Genomic DNA, 22,031 nt, shown 5'->3' with positions numbered 1-22,031 from the left:
GGCACCAGATGACCTAATAAATGTCTATCTCGGGTGAAAAAACTAGGATTGTGGTACAATGAAAAGCTTTTAAAAGCCATGGGTATAGCTACATTTTCAGTTTTATATTTGGTCCAGAGCTTCCATTGATCGGCAATAACTGTCAGATTGCAACTCCTGGCCCAGGTCAGGAGCTGCACATTACTCACCTAATCTTCCATCCTGGTCATGCAGAGAAAGGTGCCGCCACAGCTCTGGGGTCCTTGCAGTGCAACACTGGGGAAAATGAAGCCACTTCCCCATTTTACAGCACTAGGGAAAGGGATCAGGTGGCCGGGAGGAGCAGTTGGGTAGTCATTGGACGTTGAGTGGTCAGGACAATGGGGAACGCAGGGAGCGGGGGTGGGGGGGTGGTGGTCGGGGGGGGGGGGGGGGGGTGTTTAGGGATGGAGTGGATCATGAGAGTAGTCTAGGGGTCTAGTGGATGGGTCAATACGATAGCTACCCAGCGGTTGGTAGCGATTTTAATCCTTTTAACTTTTCCTGGATAACTATTCTGTTATGAGAGTCGGAATCATGCAAAGTCTTTTTATTTAGTTGGAGTATTGGAAGGTTCCAGGAGCAGGGTAATTAACCATCGGAAGTTTTCCCTTCCTGGGCAATTACTGCTCAGTTTCTGCATTGAGATTTCTGGATAGTCCTTCAGTGCATCGTTTGGGGCAGCCTTGAGTTATGACCCCCTGGGGAACTGAGGTTGTGATAAATGAATAGCCCAGAACATCATCTTGACTGTGTGTCCCGTGGTCCCCTTTTGACTCATTAATATCTAGGAGGTTAAAAACAATGGGGTAATGCAAGTAGTTGGTATGCCCCAGCAGTAAATGAGAAATAGGTTCACAGGCAACTCATTATGGCAACCCATTTAGCTCACACGTGGCCCCACCTTGTCAGGTTATGGAACAATGTCTATTGTCCCCCTATTGAACCTGGCTTCCTGCCAGGCATGGTACATTCTCACTTCTTTCTCCACATGGTCAAAAAATATATCTTTCAGCCTTCTAAAAGGCATTAAAACGTATTCCCAAAAGTGACCATTCATACTTACGCGACTACATTCATTCAAATTGGAGCTGCAGCCCTTTAAAGGCCAAACACCCAGAAGGTTTTGTGGTCGTTCCTAAAAAAACACTCTTTGCTTAAGCTCTAAGTGGCTGAGTGAGCAGGTTTACATCATAATCAGATGACGCCAGATGATGTGATGTTAACTCTTCCCTTTGTTCGCATGTGCATTGGGCCTCACAAAACATTCCTGGCAAGTCTTCTTGTCTGGATTGTGGAATCAGCCATTATGTTGCAATCATTTGGATTTTGGTTTCACTTAGAAGAATTCGGGGAAAATGCTTGGGGCTCCATCAGCCATAAAGTGTAAATCAGTGGGTTCTTTTGATAGACTCACAACTTTTCCATTTCTTGAATTTTTGCATCTCTCGAAAGGAAGCAGGGGAGCTGCAACCAAAAAGAAAATGCTGGAAAATCTCAGCAGGTCTGGCAGCATCTGTAGGGAGAGAAAAGAGCCAACGTTTCGAGTCCAGATAACCCTTTGTCAAAGCTAAAGACAGAGAACGTGGGCCATATTTTTACTGTGGAGTGAGATTGAAAGATGTGTCATAGCCACAGAAACCCAGGGAAAAGGGGTGCTAATAGCCATAGAAAGCAAGGGGAAAGAGTGCTAATGGCAGTCCCCAGAGAGAACAAAAGGTGTGAAAGGCCAAACAGCAGAAAAACTAACATCAGAGGTTAAACTGTGACAGATGTAGATGTGGGGGGAAGGGAAGAGGGAAGCAAAGGGGTGAAAGGGTAACAAAACGTGGATAAGATAGGGGGCGAATATATATAAAGAAAGACAAGAGAGAAAGAAATGGTAAAAAACAGTTAAAATGAAATGGAATGAAAACAAATGGGTTGAGGTGGGGTAGAGCTAATCATCTGAAATTGTTGAATTCGATGTTGAGGCCGGAAGGCTGTAGCGTGCCTAGCCGGAAGATGAGATCTTGTTCCTCCCGTTTGCGTTGAGCTTCACTAGAGTATTGTAGCAGGCCAAGGACAGACATGTGGGATGGGAGCAGGGTCTTGTGTTAAAATGGCAAGCAACGGGAAGGTCAGGGTCCTGAATGCGCACAGACCGAAGATGCTCAGCAAAGCGATCACCCAGTCTGCGTTTGGTCTCTCCGATATAGAGGAGACCACATTGGGAGCAGCGACTGCAGTAGACCAAATTGGAAGAGATGCAAGTGAAACGCTGCTTAACCTGGAATGAGTGTTTTGGGCCTGGGATGTTAAGCATGGAAGAGGTAAAGGGGCAAGAGTTACACCTTCTGCAATTGCATGGGAAGGTGCCATGGGTGATGGGAGAGGTACTGGGTCTGGTGGAGGAGTGGACTAGATTATCTCGGAAGGAATGGTCTCTGCAGAATGCTGACAGAGGGAATGAAGGGAAGATGTGTTTGGTGGTGGCAACACGCTGGAGTTGCCGAAAATGGCGGAGGAGCAGAGGGAGACTGGTGGGGTGAAATGCGAGAACGAGGGGGACTCTATCCTTGTTCTGGGAGGGAGGGGAGGGGGCGAGGGAGCTGCAAAATTACTGGTGCTGGGCAGAACACCAACTTTAAGAGGCACCAACAATAATTGCCAGTGGGGGGGGGGGAGTACAGGGCAGAAATCCCACTCTCATTCCAATTGAGGCTAATTAACACTGTTTCAAGGTTCATTCAGAGCTTGTCATGGGTGAAGTTTAATTAGAACGGGAACAGAGAGATTATCGATACCCTCAGAAATTAACCAACTGAAGGAAGATGGATGAAGTGTGGGTAGACAACCATGATCCTCTTCCAAGCCTCATGAGGTTCAGTATGGCAGAGGAGACCTGCGTACTTGGTAAGGTTCGTGATCTTGCAAAGGCACAATGGCAGGTAGAGCATAAACTCACCATTCAGGCTTTGAATAGAGTAAGCAATTGAGTAGCCACTTATCTAGAAGAAAGGTTCCAGCTGGCAATGGGGGCACAACTGTCAGATTTTGGACCGTGTTGGGAGGAGGGGCAACACACACTGCAGGAAGGGCAGAGTCCTAGGCAAAGGAAAAAAAGGCAGGAAAGCAACTGGGACCAAACCTTAAGCATATGATTGGATGGAGTTACCTGGAGATGACTGAGGTTGATTGTCGGGGGAGACAGTGATTCTCCAGGTAGATGGTCACAGGCATATGGGCCCTCATCACTGAGCCTTTCACACCTCACATCACCGGTCACCATGCCCTGTTTGTAGCCATCAAAACCACTGTGGCCTTAAACTTCTCAGCTTCTGGCTCATTCAGTGGTGGATCTTAATGGTATCTGACAAACAAGGGGCCTCCACGGTGGCCTGGCCCACGATCGGGGCCGACCGATCGGCGAGTGGGCTAGTTCCGTGGGGGCCTATGTTCCTCCGCACCGGGCCCCAGGAGGGATCCGCCATATTGCCCGGGGGCCGGCGCGGAGATAGTAACCCACGCACATGCGCGGACTCGCGCCGGCTGTAGCGCGCATGCGCGGACTTGTGCCGGCCATGGCACGCTGGCTTCCGGGCACCGGAGCTGCGGGCACCACTGCGGCACCGTACTAGCCCCCTAGGAAGGGGTGGATAACTGCCACTTGAGGCCTGTTGACGCTGGCGTGGCTCGCGCCACTTTTCACACCAGCATCAGAACTCGGCCGTGGGATTGGAGAATCCCAGCCCTTATTTCTATACGCATTAAAGGTTGCTGCATGAACGGATCTTACCTTTTCCTACTGGCGGATTTTCACCCAATAACAAACCTGGCTCATGCTTCCCACCTCCAAACAAAATTGTCCTATGACTCCAAAGGGACTTTTGCTGATATTCCACAAGCAAAACCTTCTGCCCTCTTGTTGGCATGGTGGCACAATGGTTAGCACTGCTGCCTCACAGCGTCAGGGACACAGGTTCAATCCCAACCTTGGGTGAATGTGTGGAGTTTGCACTTTTTCCCCATGCCTGTGTAGGTTTCTCCGGGTGCTCTGCTTTCCTCCCCCAGTCCAAAGATGTACAGGTTAGGTGGATTGGCCATGCTAAATTGCCCCTAAGTGTCCAAAGGTTAGGTGGGGTTACGGGAATAGGGTGTGGGATTGCGCCTATATAGGGTGCTCTGTCGGATGATTAGTGCAGACTTGATGGGCCGAATGGCCTCCTTCTGTGCTATAGGGATTCTATGGATTCTACGTCAATCAAGCAAGCTCAATTTTTTGTACAATTCCTTTAATCACTGTCTACCCTTTAATTCATGGGTATTGTCACACTGACATTGAAGTACTGTTTTAAATCACCTCAAGAATAGGAAACAGAAGTGGTCAGAGTTATAATATAATGTCAAGTGAATTTGACCACATACTTCACCGGTGATTTGCGTTTCCACTGTTGATTATTGACTAAGTATTGATGCATGCAAATATAATCAAATAGATTGATAAGATAATTGACGCCATCTGCAAAATTGATAATTTTGTAAGCTAATATCCACACCAAAAGCCTGGATCAACAATTACTGGGGAGGAACTATTTGCATGCCATTTGCTAAGAATATGAATGTTGATTATGAGGTAGCATGGATTGTTATTATATTATTGATTATTATATAATCTTATTTGTAGGAGTGTTGCACCTTCTACTTATAAATACAATTAATCACCATAACTGATTATTAGTTTTCAGGTACCATCAATTTCGATCTTATGCTGAGGACCACTTTCAGTTCCTCAAACAGCAATAAAAGCTTCTCAAAATAATATTTTGTTATATCTGCAGGCAATATGACTTACATCTTAAGGCTTGTTTTTATTTGAAACTTCTGTTCAGAAAAGATTCACATCCTTTCAAAAATATAATACATATTTGGTCTTTGAAACATAATTTTACCTTTTTAATGGTCAAGACTCTCTTTCACATGAACCGAGGAAGTTTATTTGAATTGGAAGAAAAGCAGAACTTGCTGGATGTGTACAGCAGGTCCACCAGAATGTGAAAGGACTACACAAGTGAAATACATTTCAAAGTAACACTACTTATGTACCAACTGAATAGTTTGACACAGAAACCTATTCAGAACAATTTTGATGACGTGTTTCTCTGGAAGATGGTAACTGGACTTTCAAATGTTCAAGAATTTGCACAAGAAAAATGCAACAAAGTCTAAAGTGACTGATTTTGGAAGGAAGAATGAAGTGCCAATATAAACTAAATTGTCCAATTTTAAAGTGGGTAGAGCAATAGAGAGAACTATGAATTTACACACACAAATGTTTGAAGCTGGCAGCACAAGTTGAATAAAGAATTTGAGATTGTTGGCTTTATTAATTCAGACATAAAGTACAAAAGCAAAGAAGTTATGCTGGCCCTTAACAAAGCACTGATTCGGTCACAGATGGAGTATTGTGTCCACTTCTGGGCATCACATTTTAGGAAGATGTAGAAGTCTTTGAGAGAGCGCAACAAATATTTACTGAAATGGTTCCAGGGACGAGGGACTTCTATTTTATGTAGTGACTAGAGATCAGGGACAGAATTCTCCGACCCCCCCGGCGCCAATCCCACCCCCGCCGTGTACCGAATTCTCCGCCCCCCGAGATTTGGCGAGGGCGGGAATCGCGCCGCGCCGGTCGGTGGGCCTCCCGCGCCGGTTGGTGGGGCCCCCATAGCGAATCTCCGGCCTGCAATGGGCCAAAGTCCCGCCGATGACAGGTCTCTCCCGCTGGCGTGGTTTAAACCACCTACCTGACCGGCAGGATTGGCGGTGCGGGCGGGCTCCGGGGTCCTGGGGGGAGCGCGGGGCGATCTAATCCCGGGGGGTGCCCCCACGGTGGCCTGGCCCGCGATTGAGGCCCACCGATTGGCGGGCGGGCCTGTGCTGTGGGGGCACTCTTTTTCTTCCGCCTCCGCCATGGCCTTCACCATGGCGGAGGCGGAAGAGACCCCCTCCCCTGCGCATGCGCCGGTATGGCGTCAGCAGCCGCTGATGCTCCGGCACATGCAAGGACTTCCGCCGGCCGGCGAAGTCCTTTCGGCCCCGGCTGGCGTGGCACCAAGGCTGTTCACTCCAGCTGGCGGAGTGGGAACCACTCCGGCGTGGGCCTAGTCCCTCAATGTGAGGGCTTGGTCCCTAAAGAATTCCGCACCTTTGGGGCGGCCCAACGTCGGAGTGGTTCACGCCACTCCCGGGCTCCCCCACCTGGACGCTGGGATCCCCCACCCCGCGGGTAGGGGAGAATCCCAGCCCAGATCATTTTCCTTGGAGACAAAAAGGTTAAAATGTAATTAATGTGTTAAAAACAACAAGAGGTTTTGATGGAGTAAATAGGGAGAAACCTTTTCCACTGGCAGGACGGTCAGTAACCTGAGGACCCAAATTTAAAGCAGTTATGCTGAAAGAGCCAGAGGAAGATGAGATGAATGTTTTTACACGGTGTGTTGTTAAAATCTGGGATGCGCTACCCGAAAGAGTGATGGAAGCATATTCAATGGTAACTTTCCAAAGGAAATTGGTAAATATTTGATGGAAAGAAAAATAGGATTACAGAGAAAGAACAGGGAAATGGGCTGAATAAGTGAGTTCTTTCAAAGAGCTGGTATGAGTATGATGGACTGAATGTCTTCTTTCTGTGCTGTGTGATTCTACAACTTTCTGCTTCTTTTTCAGATTTTCAGCATTTGCAATGTATTTGCTTTTTAACTCTGCTTTTTATTGTGCACACTTATTTAACTTCCACAGGAGACAGTCTGAATATGTCACTGACTGCTATGAAATGTAAGTATTTAATGAAGTCACAATAACTATTCCGTCTTTAGTGCTTCACAGCTTGGTAAAAAAATGAACACAAATAAATTATGGGCGCAACCTAACCATAGTGTGGCAGCGAGCGGGATCCACCGGGTGTTTCCAGACAGTCGATCCGGCGAGGCCGTCACCAATATCTAATGTTGATTAGGGCACTTAATAATGCTACACATGACTATCCTGCCAGCTGATTCGCCGGGACTGCACCTGGCAGCTCCCCGCTATTGTGGGGGAGCAGCACTTAAACCGATATCGCAAAGCACACCCTAGACAGCACGCAGCCATGCCACCGCACAGATCAGCTCTGCGATTTGGGGATGCCGACCTGATTTGACTATTGGACGCGGTCGAGTCTGGGGGAGAAACCCTATTCCCCAGGAGAATCGGAGGGTCAGCACTGATCAGCCAGTGCCGCCTGGCAGGCAGCGGCAGCAGCTGTCAGCTCGGAGCTCGGAGAATGTCACCAGGTGGACTGCCACGCAATGCCACAAGAAGACTAATGACCTCCACCAGGCCGCACGGGTGAGTTGAGGATCACTGAAAGGGCACTGGGGACAAAGGGTGGGGCAGCACCATCGGAAGCAGGGGACCGCTGGGGGTCACAATTTCACTTGTGCAACATTAAAGCATGTTATACCTAAGACATGTGAAGTCTCTGACATGTATTCCACACTGCAGGCTGGCGTGGAAACCCCACTCCCCCAGTTGCCCTCCACCCACCACTGGCCCAAGTCTCCAGGGTTCCCTGCTACTAGACCTGCCACCACCCATGCTTCTCCTCTGGGCTTCCTGCCACTAATCCTGGTTCCCCCCCCCCCCTCCCCCTGCAAGGCATGCCACATGGATTTGACGGGTGTGAGCGTGCAGTCAGCAGTCAAACAGGAGTCTCATGATGTGGAGTCAAACAGGAGTCAGACAGTGGCATAGATTGAGGGACACCAGAGCTCAGCTCACAGCAGGTTATTATCACCCTCCTGCCTTGTATATTGACCTGTTGACAGTGCCGTGCTGACACAGGCCCATCACCCTGAAGTGATGTAACACAGACCCTGGGAGGGTGGTAAAGAGTGATGGGGGGTGCACAGTTGTGTGGGTACGCTGGGTGGGATAGGGATGAGATGATGGACAAAGTCGCAGCCTATGTAAGTTGGAGGAGTATGAGGGCCTCCCTAGTTCTCCGGACAGTCCAGACCCTTGCCGCCGCCTGTCCTCCATCCTCCGGCTGCTCCCATGGGTCCTCCCTGGGCGAATCCTCAAGCCAGGTTGTGGAGGGCATAGCAAACCACCACAAGGCGGGCAAACCTCCGGGATGTACTGCAATGCACCACCAGAGTGGTCAAGGCATCAAAACTGAATCTTTAGCAGTCCAATGCACTACTCAATGACAGCCTGAGTGGCCACATGAAATATCAGGTCTCCACATCGGTCACCGGCCTCCGCACTGGCATCCTTAGCCAGGGCACAAGCGTGTATCCTTTTCCCCCAAGACTCAACCGGTCACCCTGTGGTGTCCCTTGAAGGTGCTGGGGATATCCGACTGCCCCAGGATGTAGCTGTCGTGCACAGTCCCTGGGAAGCATGCACACACGTGCATGATCTTCATTTGATAGTTGCACACAAGAGAACTCCTTCCTGTTAATGAAGGACGCACCTAGACCTCACGGTACATGCAAGGTGACATGTGTGTCATCTATCACCCACTGGACCTTGGCATCCCAGCAAGGCGGAGAATTCTGCTGCCCGCGCATCTTGTTGGGTTTGGTCTAGGTCAAAGTTCATGTAGTCAGCTGCCCAGACAAAGAGGGCATCCGTGTCTTTACCAGTAGATCGTGCCATATATTTTACTCTTTTTTCTATTTTTACTGAAAATTACGGTCCAGAGACATCAGAAAGGATACTTTAGAAAATATAAAATATGATATGTTCACGTGACCATCGTAATTCAACTGTTCTTACTGAGTCACTCATGCAATAAAAGATCATAAATTTAGCAAGGCCTCCTTGTGATTTTTAAACTAACATTCTCTGGCGGCAAGCTTGGAAGTGGACCAGCAGCTCATCAGATATTTCTAGTACAAGAAAGTAAAGTTGCCATATTGCCAGATGACCATAGGCTGCTTTCCCCTTTGTGGGGGAGAGCTGACTGGTGGTGATTTTCCCTGAGGATCACCACACCTCAGGCAAGGGGCAAGGTTGAGAAGGCTTGAATAACCTCAGACAGTAGGGGAATTGAACCTCACTCAACCAACTGAGCTGAACAGGCGAGTATAGTGGAGAGGGTTACAGAGCTAGGAAGGGGAGAGCTTATGGAGGATTTGAAAACAACAATGAGAATTTTAAAGTTGAGATGTTGGCAAAACAGGAGCAAATGTCAGTTAGACTTATTACCGTTGAGGCACTTATTCAGGATTAGTTCAGTATTCTAATTATCTTTTATAAAAGTATTGACCAAAGCATGTCAATAACTATAACAACTTGCAGTTATACAGCTCCTTTGATATAGGGAAGTGTCCCAAGGCACTTCATTTGGAACATCAATGGACTAATTTTGACACTAAACCAGATAAAGAGATATTAGGGCATGTGACAAAGATTTGCTCAGACAGGTAAGATTAAGGGTGCACTCAAAAGGAGGGAAATGAGATGAAGAGGTGGACATTTTTTTTTAAGTATCTACCATTTAATTGTACAGTCTAAACCTATAGGAATTCTTATCCCATTGCATTAGAATGAAGCATTAGTAGTGTTAAGCGTGGATTGCCTCATTATTTTTCAATGAGTTTGGTGTATGCAGCATATATTCGCATGAGATTTTGCACCAGTAATAGGTCTGTTGTCTATGAATTAGATGTTTCAGTTGTTCTTATCTTCCAACAAAAATAATAATTTCTTTAATTTTAAATTACACTCTTTGTTGTATTTTGGTGCCCATTTTGCAGTGACCAGTAGCTATTTTTTTGAATCGGCCCAAGTGAAAATGTGTGATTCTGCAATACGATTGCAGCACAGAAGGAAGCATTCTGACCTATTTTGTCTGTACCATGTGTACAACTTAAAAATAAAATGATGAGCCCTTCAACTTCCATTGCAATCAAAAGCCTTATTCTCTTATGTAGTGGAATGGCTGCTCAGTCAATGTGCTTCCTAATTTGTTGCAAACATTAAATTTTAAAGCAACTCGAAAGGGTGTTTTGATGCACTCTTGCCACAGGGGAAGACAGCGAGGAAGATTTTATATAAAGTTGTATATTCTACTGAATTTTTAAAATTGGGATTTAGCAGCACAGTGCCATATTTATTTTAAAATGTTGCCTTCTTGATGTCAAGATATAAATAGGTACATTTCTGAAAATTGGTATTGCATGTACTTATGCTGAACTTGAATCAGCAATATTGAGGCTGTTCTGATGTAGGGTACTAAAAAGCTGCTTTTTGTTGACGTGCAATTACCTTTACTTGAGTAATCGCAATGTTCCCCAAGTGTAATAACTTGTGATAGAGGATTTCCCCTGAGGTCTATATGACAACAAGGATGTGTGAGTGGAATTTACTATGAAACCATGTGAAAAGCTTGAAAGGATCTACTTCCCAGACTACGGCGGAATCTTGCTGATATACTGGGTCTAGCTTACTGGCTGGAGAGCTAGCAAGAGACCTGCCCGAGCTCTTTTCAGGAAGACCAACTGAACAACCAGGCAATCAGGCAGTGGTGAGGCCACCGGTAGGCCTTCCCCTGAAATCAGGGTCCAAGGAGCAGAAGTCTTCCCTACCAAGACACACCGGCCAATCAGCAATTCTTGTGCTCAAAGAAACAGTAAAAGATGGCAGTGCAGAGGGATCTGGGTGTGTGAGGGAAGTTTTTTTATACAGAGGGTAGTGGGTGGTGGAAGTAGGTATGATTTTGACGTTCAAGGGATGCCTTGACAAATACATGAATAGGATGGGAATAGAGGGATATGGACCCCGGAAGTGTAGAAGCTTTTAGGTTAGTCGGGCAGCTTGGTCGGCTCAGTCTTGGAGGGCTGAAGGGCCTGTTCCTGGGCTGTAATTTTCTTTGTTCTATGTTCAGCAGCGCCAATGGAGAGCCATGGCTGCTGCCAGGAGGACAGGTGCGAGGGTACCCAGGATCGCAGAGCAATCCACGGCAGAGGTAAGTAATATCAGAGAGTGGATTTTACAGGGTTGGTCATGGGGGGAGAGGTGAAGGGGGGGTTGGCAGCATGGTAAAGATGTGCCTCTTAGTAGGCCCCCATACCCAACATTGAGTTCCTCAATCAGACACTGAGCACCCTTGACCAAGGGACCTCCCTTGACATCGGAAGTGACAAGCAGCCTGCACAGGTTTACCTATTGTGCACAAGGCATGTTGACAGGCCCACCTGCAGCTGGATTAACCCCAGTTGCGGCGGGACCTCAATTGGTCATTAATTGTACACTTAAGGGCCCCAGTTGGTGTTGGGCAGCTCGGTCAATCATGGCCTTCCCAACCAGATGTTAACTTGGGCAACAGTGACAAGGTAGCATGGTTCTGATATGCCACCATTCCATCTAAGTACATGCCGGTCAACCTCCAAGCTTTCCACCAATGAGAGAAAAAGATTCCGCCCTACATAAGTGTCTATTTCACCAGCCTCAAGTATTTAGTTTAGTGTAATAACAAGTGTTATTGCAAGTTCTTCAAATTGAAATTATTATACAATTGATCCAGCAAAGATACAATTAGCTTTTCTTATAACACTGCTTTAATGAACGATACCACTTCTGGAAAACTTGAATCAAAGCTACAAGCTACAAACTTACAATATGACAAAATAAACGAAGAGTTTAGCATAACAGATCACAGGAAAATTGTGTTTTCTTTTTACAAGGGTGAAACATCTCTGGGTGAACCTGTCGTAGGCAGTGGTGTGTAGATTGTTAAGGTCACTAGCTCATAAGCAACCTTCACCTCCAAAAAATAAATAAAAGAGGGGACACCACTGTTATAACCTGCCTGCTTACCATTGGCTGGGGACTAATGACAATCCCACAATCCTGTGGGAGTATGAGCTTCCCCAATGAGGGGGGCGGAGAAATCATTAGCAGACTCCCTGCATAAATAGAGCTGGCCAGTTTGGAACCAGAGAGAAAGGAGTTGGTAGCAAGTACAAAGTATTTAAATTGATGTTTGTTCACACTACAGTGCTACAGAAATGGTTAATCGTGTTGATATAACACATTTAAGGGGTAAATGTTCTTATCAGACAAGCAGTGAGTGCATATATACACATATACATATACACAAATGCACATACATATTTCTCATTCAAATAACTATTACCTGAGCGAAGACCAAAATCTAACAGCCATTTGAATGTGTTCTTATTCATCATCAAATTATCAAGTTGAGTGATTTGCAACAAGAGAATATTGTCACTCACATGGAATATTTGTGGCAGTGTGGGGAAGAGAGAAAATTGAAATACATTTTTCATCTAGTCCTGTCAAGTGAACAATTGAGTATTATTAACAGCAGTTGTGAAGAATTCTGACCTTACTGTGTGAGAAAGCTATACTTCACCAAAATTCAATGATCAGTAAAGTGACCCTGGGTTTCATGATAAAAAGAATCGGGTACTTAGTCCCTGCTGAAGTAATTTACCAAAGCTAAAGCTTGTCCCCTGAAACAAGAAGGAAAGAAATACAAAAACATACCTTTTCCCAGGTACGCTCCTTGTTCAGTACAATCACCACTAGCTTAGGGTTCGCCTGGTATCCATCTCTTGTGAAGGAGAGATCTCTGCCATTCCAGGTCACATTCATCATGAACCTGAAAGAAATCATTGGAAGGAATGAATGGAAAACAGCTAATATTAACTGTTCCAGCATGGGGTTAAATACTTTGAATAAATGTATTTTAAATGTATTTTATACCCTAGTATATGTATATACGAGCATATGAAAATACAAATTAGGCCCATTGAGCCTGCTCCGCCATTCAATAAGTTCCTGACTGATATGATGATAACCTCAACTCCATGTTCCTGCCAATCCCCATAACCATTACACCCCTTTGGTTATCAAGAATCTAACAATCTCTGCCTTAAAAATATTCAGAGTCTAATTCCACTGACTTCTGAGGAACAATGGGCGCGATTCTCCGCTGCCCACGACGGGTCGGAGAATAGTGGGAGGGCCTTCCCGACATTTTTCCCGACCTCCCGCTATTCCCCCCCCCCCCCCCCCCCCCCCCCCCCCCCCCCCCCCCCCCCCCCACAGCTGCCCCACAACACGAATCGCTGCTCGCCGTTTTTTACGGCGAACAACGATTCTCCCCTGGCCGATGGGCCGAGTTCCCATGCCTTTACGGCCGTTTTCACGAACGCAAACACACCTGCTCTCACCGTTCGTGAAAACGGCCGCAAAGTGCCGTTCCGGACAACCATGGCACCGATTGGCACGGCTGCACCACGGCCGTGCCAAGGGTGGCATGGGTCCGTGATCGGTGGGTACCGATCGCGGGCAGCGGGTCCGATACCCGCGCACTCTTTGTTCCTCCGCCGCCCCGCAGGATCAGTCCGCGGGGCAGCTGAGGGGCATGACGGCCCACGCATGCGCGGGTTTGACACATATGCGTGATGACGTCATCCGCGCATGCGCGGGTTGGAGCCGTCCAATCCATGCATGCGTGGCTGACTTCATCGTGCGCGTCAGCCGCCGTGACGCTTAGCGCGCGGGCTTAGCGACGGTTGCTAAGCCCGCGATGCCGTGCTTCGCGGGGCCACGCCGCTAGCCCCGCCCGGGGGGGAGAATCGGGTCCCGGGAGGGGGCGCGGAGGCTGCCGTGAAATACGGCCAGTTTCACGGCAGCCTTTACGACTCTCCGTATTTGCGGAGAATCGCACCCAATATTTCAAAGACTCATGACCGTCTGAGAGCAAACATTTCTCCTCATCTGTCTTAAATGGATGACCCCTTATTTTCAAACAGTGACCTCTAGTTCTAGATTCTCCCACAAGAAGAAACATCTTCTTCACGTCTACCCTGCCTGACCCCTCAAGATACATGTTTCAATCAGGTTGCCTCTTACTCTTCTAAACTCGAGCAAATTCAAACCTAGCTTGTCCAATCTTTCCTCATAAGACAATCCATCCATTCAAGGTCCACACAGGTCCATGGGTCTCAGAGCTCTGAAATTCTCACCCATTTAGAAATATGCTTCTTTAGTATTTTCCCTGCCAAAATGGATAATTTCACAGTTTCCCACATTATGCTCCATTTGCCAGATATTTTCCCACTCACTTTGCCTATCTCTATGTTTTTTAGCTTCCTTATAATGTCTTCACAACTTACTTTCCTACCAGATTTGTGTCCTCAGCAAATTACACAACTTAACCTTCAACCCCTTCATCCATATGGCGGCACGGTGGCACTGTGGTTAGCACTGTTGCCTCACAGCACCAGCGACCCAGGTTCAATCCTGGCCTTGGGTTACTGTGTTTGGGGCTTGCACTTTCTCCTCATGTCTGCCTGAGTTTCCTCCGGGTGCTCCGGTTTCCTCTCACAGTCCAAAGACGTGCAGGTTAGGTGGATTGGTCATGATAAAATTGCCCCTTAGTATCCATAAAAGATGTGTAGGTTAGGTCAAGGGGTTATTGGGATAGGGTGGGGGACTAAACTTGGGTGGAGTTCTCTTTCAGAGAGTCGGTGCAGACTCGATGGGCTAATGGCAGTGTCGGGATTCTGTGATTCTATGATATATAAATTGTAAAAAGTTGCAACCCTGTGGCACATAAGCAGAAAAAGACCGCTTTGTGATGGTGGGTTCTCCCATTGGAATTTTTCTGTCCTTTTGGCATGTATCTATGATGTGTATTCGGAAATATCCCCTTAAATGTATGCCACTGCATCTCTATTGACCCCTGTTTCCTGTCAGCTAGCTAATATTCTAGCCATGCCAGTCTGTTACTCCCTATAGAATATGCTTTTATTTTCCACAATAACCTTTGGAATGGCACTTTATCAACTGCTTTCTGTAAATCTAAATACTGATTCCCCTAAAATGCAGCATATGTTGTTTCTTCAATGAACTCCAATAAATTGATTAAACATGATTTCCCTGTCACAAAACCATGTTGACTCTGCCCAATTTTTCTTTCCAAATGCAGTGCAATCACATCTTTAATAATAGTTTTGAACATTTTCTCTACGACAAATGTGAGGCAAACTGGCCTGAAGCTTCTTGTTTTCTGTCTTCCTCCCTTTTTGAACAAAGGGGTTACAGGTCCACAGGTTACTGAAAGGGAAAACACAGGTCGAGAAGGTAGTCAAGAAGGCATACGGCATGCTTGCCTTCATTGGCCAGGGCATTGAGTATAAGAATTGGCAAGTCATGTTGCAGCTGTACAGAACCTTAGTTAGGCCGCACTTGGAGTATAGTGTTCAATTCTGGTCACCACACTACCAGAAGGATGTGGAGGCTTTAGAGCGGGTGCAGAAAAGATTTACCAGGATGTTGCCTGGTATGGAGGGCATTAGCTATGAGGAGAGGTTGAATAAACTTGGTTTGTTCTCACTGGAGAGACCGAGGTTGAGGGGCGACCAGCTAGAGGTCTACAAAATTATGAGGGGCATAGACAGGGTGGATAGTCAGAGGCTTTTTCCCAGGGTAGAGGGGTCAATTACTAGGGGCATAGGTTTAAGGTGCGAGGGGCAAGATTTAGAGGAGATGTACGAGGCACGTTTTTTACACAGAGGGTAGTGGGTGCCTGGAACTCGCTGCCGGAGGAGGTGGTGGAAGCAGGGACGATAGTGACAAACAAGGGGCATTTTGATAAATACATGAATAGGATGGGAATAGAGGGATGCGGAACCCGGAATTGTAGAAGATTTTAGTTTAGACGGACAGCATGGTCGGCACAGACTTGGAGGGCCGAAGGGCCTGTTCCGGTGCTGTACTTTTCTTTGTTCTTTGTTCTTCGTTTATTTGTTATTTTCAAATCGAATGGAAACTTCCCAAATCGAGGGAATTTTTGAAAATTAAAACCAATCCGTCCACCATCTCACTAGCCACTTATTTTCAGGTTTTAGGACGAAGCCCATCAGGGCCCAGGAAATAGTTAGTCCGCAGCTCCAACTATTCATTCAGTACCACTTCTCCGGTGTTTGTAATTTTCCTGAATTCCACCCTCACTTCTATTTCCTGATTTAGAGATGTTTCTGGAATGTTACGAGTATGTTCCATAGTGAAGACTAATGCAAAATACATGTTCAGTTCATCAGCCATCTCCTTATTTTCCGTTATTAATACCCCAGACCCAAAGGGGGGATTCTCTGACCCCCCGCCGGGTCAGAGAATCGGCGGGCGGCGGCCTGAATCCCGCCCCCGCCGGCTGACAAATTCTCCGGCGCCGGAGATTTCGGCGGGGGCAGGAATCGCGCTGCACCGGTCAGCGGCCGCTCGCAGCACCCCCCCCCCCCCCCCCCCCTGGTGATTCTCCGACCAGCGATGGGTCGAAGTCCCACTCGTTCTATGCAGGCCCCGCCGGCGTAAATTGGACTAGGTCCCTTACTGGCGGGACCTGGAGGCGCAGGCGGGCTCTGGGGTCCTGGGGGGGGGGGGGGGGGGGGGGGGGAGGGGGCACGGTGGCCTAGCCCACGATCGGGGCCCACCGATCCGCAGGCGGGCCTGTGCCGTGGGGGCACTCTTTACCTACGCCCCGGCCGTGTGGTCCTCCATGATGGCTGGAGCAAAGGTGAACCCCCCCTGTGCATGCGCGGACTTGCGCCGTCCAGTGGAGTCCCTTCGGCCCCGGCTGGTGCGGCGACAAAGGCCTTCCACGCAGGCCGGCGGGGCGCAAACCACTCCTGTGCCGGCCTAGCCCCTGAAGGTGCGGAGGATTCCGTACCTTTGGGGTAGCCTAACGCCAGAGTGGTTCACGCAACTCCATCCCGCCGGGACCCCCCGCCCCGCCTGGTATGGGAGAATCCCGCCCACTCTCTCCAGAACCAATTTTATTAACTCACTTTATTAACTCTTATTATTAAAATATCTATAAAATTTCTAACCATCTGTTTTTATTTTTCTCGCTAGCTTTCTCACATTCTCTCATTTTTCCCTCTTTATTCATCCTTTGATGTGTTTTACACTCTGTCTAATCTTCTGACCTGCCACCTATCCTTATGCTATGAAATGAGTTCTCTCTAATTTGGATACTATCTTTAACTTATTTAGTTAACCATGGATGGTGGGTTCTCCCACTGGTATATTTCTGTCCATTTGGCATGTATCTATTATGTGTATACTGAAATATCTCTTTAAATATCTGTCACTGCATCTCTATTGACCTTCTCTTTAACCTAATTTTCTGCATCACTTTGGCTTGCTCTGCTTTCAGCCCTCATAATTACCTTTGTTTGAGTTTAAAATTTTAGTCTTGGACCCACTCTTCTCTCCCTCAAACTGGAAGTAAAATTCAATAGTATTTTGATCTCTGCTACCTGGAGGTGCCTACATTCTTAGGTGATTAGTTAATCCCATCGCATTGCACAATACCGGGTCCAATTTGGCCTGCTGTCTGGTTGGCCCCAAATTACCCCAAAACATTTTCTGAACTCCTCCAAGGGCTGGTGCAGACGCGAGGACCTAATGGCCGCCTTCTGCACTGTAAATTCTATGATTCTAATAATAATAATAATCGCTTATCGTCACAAGTAGGCTTCAATGAAGTTACTGTGAAAAGCCTCTAGTCGCCACATTCCGGCGCCTGTTTGGGGAGACCGGTACAGGAATTGAACCCGCACTGCTGGCATTGTTCTGCATTACCAGCCAGCTGTGCCCACTGTGCTAAACCAGACCCTATGATTCTATGATCTCCTTGTCAGAAAATCCATCCACAGTGACAGCGGAACAGCATGAATCACGACTGGTGTCCGGAGGCATGCCCCTGGTGAGCTGACCTCATAGGGCAGCTCAGGTGAGTGCAGCGCTCGGGTCCCACTCTGGGACCCTCCATTACCCCACTAATGCCCCCCTCCCCCCATGCCCAGAATGCCTAGTCCACGCACACCCTGCCACAGCGGGACCCTCTCAATGGACCCCAGACCCTGTACCTCAGACACTCGGTCATAACGTCACCTGGACCAGATTCTGGTCCCCTCTCCGTTGCACTCACACATCCTCTGGCCCTGGACATGACCCCAGAGCTGTGCCCCATCCCCTAGGTGTTCGGATATTGGCTGCTGCATGTGTGGTGTTGCCCTGCCACAGTGTTCAGGCACAGTATCCAGGTATCACGGTCTGATTAGGATGCTAGGCAATGATCCCACATGCTTCATGGCCCACCCACCCAAGGGAATCCACTTGCGTTGTGTGAAATGCTCACATAACCATGATTGCCAATTCTCTATTATCAATCGCCTTTGGCTGCACTGCCAGAGGCCTCAGCAGTCGATGGGGGTTATGGGTGGTCGGTAGAGCAGACGGGCAGGGACAAGAGTTGTTCCTGGAACGGGTACACACAATCCAGGGGTTGGCACGGTGGTGCCGCGCGTGGTTGCGCCCCAGTGCCTCGCCCCCTTCCCATGGCGGCCCACCACCGCCGCGGATCCCCGCCCCCAGCTGAGGGACCGCCAATAAATCACGGGAGGGAGTTGGATATGGGGTCGCTCCCATTAATTGTATGGAAATGGGGCTTCAGTATGATAATTGGTTTCTCGCCATGCAACGTAGGGATTCCAATTTCGCTCATGGGACGGGCCGGTTACACTCGCAAACTGTTTGGCACCTGGCTTGGTTCTCATTTCCGGCCTCCTCCGTTATTCACCGGCCTTGTTTCACTCGAGCGAGAGCGTAATGTGGCCAGAGAATCGCACCCTAAGTTTCTGGCAGAGGCGGTGAATCAGAGGCCACAACACCAGTGGTAAAGCGTGGAACCCATGACTTGTAATTTTTTTCAAAGTGCTGCGTAATATGATGGAGGAAGCTGTCATTGCTGTTAGCAGTTTCACTGCCACTTTACCCACCCCATATCGCCCTTTGCCGATATCGGGGGAAATTCCAGGGCATATCTCTGTAATGGCAATTAGATCATACTTATTTATCTCCATTTGTGCGATTACCTCATCTCATTTGTTTCAAATGCTATGTTCATTCAGATACAGAGTTTCTAGTTTTATTCTTTTATTATTTTTGTAATCTCTAGCCTTATCTGCTGATTTACCTGATAATTGTACTCTCATAGAGTCAAAAAGTCATGGAGGTTTACAGCAGAGGAAAGGCTCTTCGGTCCATCGGTCTGGGTCAGTCAAACACAACCACCTAAAAATTCTAATCCTATTTTCCAGCACTTGGCTCATAGCCTTATATGACTTGACATCACACGTGCCCATCTAAACCCTTCTTAAATGTTATGAGGGTCTCGCCCTTCTTTCAGGCAGTGAGTTCCAGACTCCCACCACCCATCCTCACATCCACTCTAAACCTCTTGCTCCTTACCTTAACTGTATGCTGCCTGGTCATTGATCCCTCCACTAAGGGAAAAGGTTTCTTCCTGTCTACTCTACCTATGCCCCTCATAATTTTATCCATCTCAATCATGTCCAACCTGCTGCCTCCTCTGCTCCAAGGAAAATAATCCCTCTTCATAGCTAAAACTCTCCAGCCCAGGCAACATCCTGGTAAATCTCCTCTGCACCCTTTCCAGTGCTATCACATCCCTCCTATAATGTGGATTCCAGAACTACATGCAATATTTAGCTGTGGCCCAACCAACATTTTATACAGTTCCAACATAACCTCTTAAACTCTATGCCTTGGCTAATAAAGGCAGGTGTACGATATGCCTTCTCAACCACTTTATTCACCTTACCTTAAGGGACCAGTGTACATCTACACCATCGTCCCTCTCTATCCCTTCCTATCACCGTCTGTTTATCATTTCCCATATTAATGTTTTTCCCTCTTGCCTTGTCTCTACTCTTTTGATATATCACATCTTCCCAAATGTTGATGCCTTGCTGTTACTCTTTAGTAATTTTTCGAATTATACAAAATCACCGGTCCCAGTATGGTCCCAGCCCCCACTTTACCCAGGACAGGTGCTGTTATCCCACAACCCAGAACCCAACTATCCCACACTAGTCTTTGAGCCATGTATTCATTTCTTTAATCTAATTTTCCCTGTGCCAATTTGCTCAGGTAATAATCCAGAGATTGGTACCTTTCAGGTCCTGCTTCTTAACTTGGTGCCTAGCTTCTCATACTGACTATGCACTTCCTCTCATCCTGTTATATGTTGTTGGTACATACATGGACCACAACCACTGCATCCTCCCTCTCCCACTGTAAGTTCTTCGCCTGCCCTGAGCAAATGTTCCAAACCCTGGCAACGGGCAGGCAACACAGCTTTCTGGGCTCTCGCTCTTTGCTACAGAAAACAGTGTTTACCCCCCCTCACTCTCCTGTCCACTACTACCACTACATTCTTTTCTGCCCCCTCCCACCAACTTGAATGACCTCCTGAACCACAGCCTCATGGTCAGTCAGTTCATCCAGCATGCAGTCCCCATTCTCATCCAAACAAGCTGAGAGAACCTCAAACCTGTTGGGCAATTGCAAAGGGATATGCTCCTGCACTTCTGCCTTCTGGGTTCCTTTACCTGCCTCACTCGCAGCCACATTCTCTTGTCTCTGACCACTGACCAAGGTGTGAGGGATGTGACTACCTCCTGGTACAAAGCACCCAGATAACTTTCCCCCTCTCTGACATGCCACAATGTATGCCAGAGGTTTTCAAACTCAAGATCACGACATGCGGGTGGATCGCGGGCAGGTTTCTGGAGGGTAACGCCGCTCGGTCAAATCGTTGGCGATTGCAGGAGGAATGCTCGACAGCTGTGGTGGCTTTTTCAATTTCCAGCTACGACGGACTTTTGAGATTGCCAGCCTTCCCGCGCATGCGTGCCGGATCAAGCAGTGCCCGGAATGGACCGCCACCGCTTCCTGATTTCAGCGCACTGTCCAGGGCCAGGTTTTTTCAGCAAACAATGGAGTTCTCCCAACGGAAGCGGCGACAGAGAGCAGGTCACGCTGACGTCATGTGTTCTTGCCGCTAGAGAGATTCTCCATTTTGTAGCTGCCAGCAGTGCTGGTGTGAACTCCTGGGCCTCTGAGGAATAACCCATGAAGAGGAAGCTGAAAACAGGAACAAAGCAGCATAAAGACGATTACTTGGGGTATGGGTTAGTAATTCTGCCACTGCAAATCAGGATTCAAAGTTCATGGGTGTTATATGCAGGGAAGCACTGGAAAATGAAAGTTTGTAACCCTCAAAACTTCAAAGATATTTGAAGACTAAACATGGTGAACTTGAGGGCAAATTTCTTTATTTTGTTCAACGGTGCAGTGAGATCTTAAATCATCATCTGGAGTCATTTTCAGAAATGTAACATTGAATAACAAAGCAAGTGAGATTGTGAGGACCAAGCAGGCGCACATGTCACATTAAAGGTAAGTGAAAATAGTGGGTTGCAAAGGATGGTCGCCGTGGGTCGCAAAGGTCAACTGTATGGGTCACAAAGATCAGCCGGCATGGGTCCCGAAGGATGGCCAGTTGGTAAAAATGGGTCCTGGGCGAAAAAGTTTGAAAAACACTGGTGTATGCAGCTCGGCCTCCAGCTTGACGACTCTGAGCTGAAGTTCCTCATGTATATAGTGGATTTTCTGAATGCGGCAACGAACTGACTGCACATCAGAATATTTTCAATAAAAATATCCCATGAATCATAAAAAATAACTAGTTTCTATTATTTCATCTAAGCTGTATATAAAGGGCGCGATCTATCGGTCGTGTTGCGCCTGAAAGATGGCACAGCCGGTAAATGCCAGGAAATCCCTGTTCCACGATCTACTTGGCTCACCATGCCTCGTGAGATCTAACTCGATCTCACGAGAAGTCACAATCTGAATCTTGCTCATTGTGGACGAGATCGGTATTTTGTAAATCTGCATGTCAGAGTGAGACAGCTAGACACACTTTAATATGAGCTCCCCCAATCTACTTGTGACATTGGGATCTAACCCCTTTGCCTAGGAGACCACGGGCGAGCGCCATTCAGTGCTGGTCCCCACAAATGGGGACCAGATGGACAGAACTTGTGGGGGCTTCCCAGGGCATTGGAGGCTCCTGG

The 22,031-nt window shown here is 47.6% G+C and overlaps 1 protein-coding gene across 1 annotated transcript in view; it reads right to left on the bottom strand.

The window, feature by feature from the left end:
• The window catches only part of grin2aa (glutamate receptor, ionotropic, N-methyl D-aspartate 2A, a), a 411,403-nt gene that overhangs the window by 168,669 nt on the left and 220,703 nt on the right, over positions 1-22,031 (bottom strand). Inside the window, 1 exon segment of the mRNA XM_038820557.1 lies at positions 12,559-12,673. Coding sequence (XP_038676485.1) covers positions 12,559-12,673 — 115 coding nt within the window.

The sequence above is a fragment of the Scyliorhinus canicula genome, chromosome 15 (assembly GCF_902713615.1).
Source record: "Scyliorhinus canicula chromosome 15, sScyCan1.1, whole genome shotgun sequence".
Taxonomy (NCBI): domain Eukaryota; kingdom Metazoa; phylum Chordata; class Chondrichthyes; order Carcharhiniformes; family Scyliorhinidae; genus Scyliorhinus; species Scyliorhinus canicula.
The sequence above is the reverse complement of the archived record's forward strand: the minus strand, read 5'-3'. Positions and strand labels throughout refer to the sequence as shown.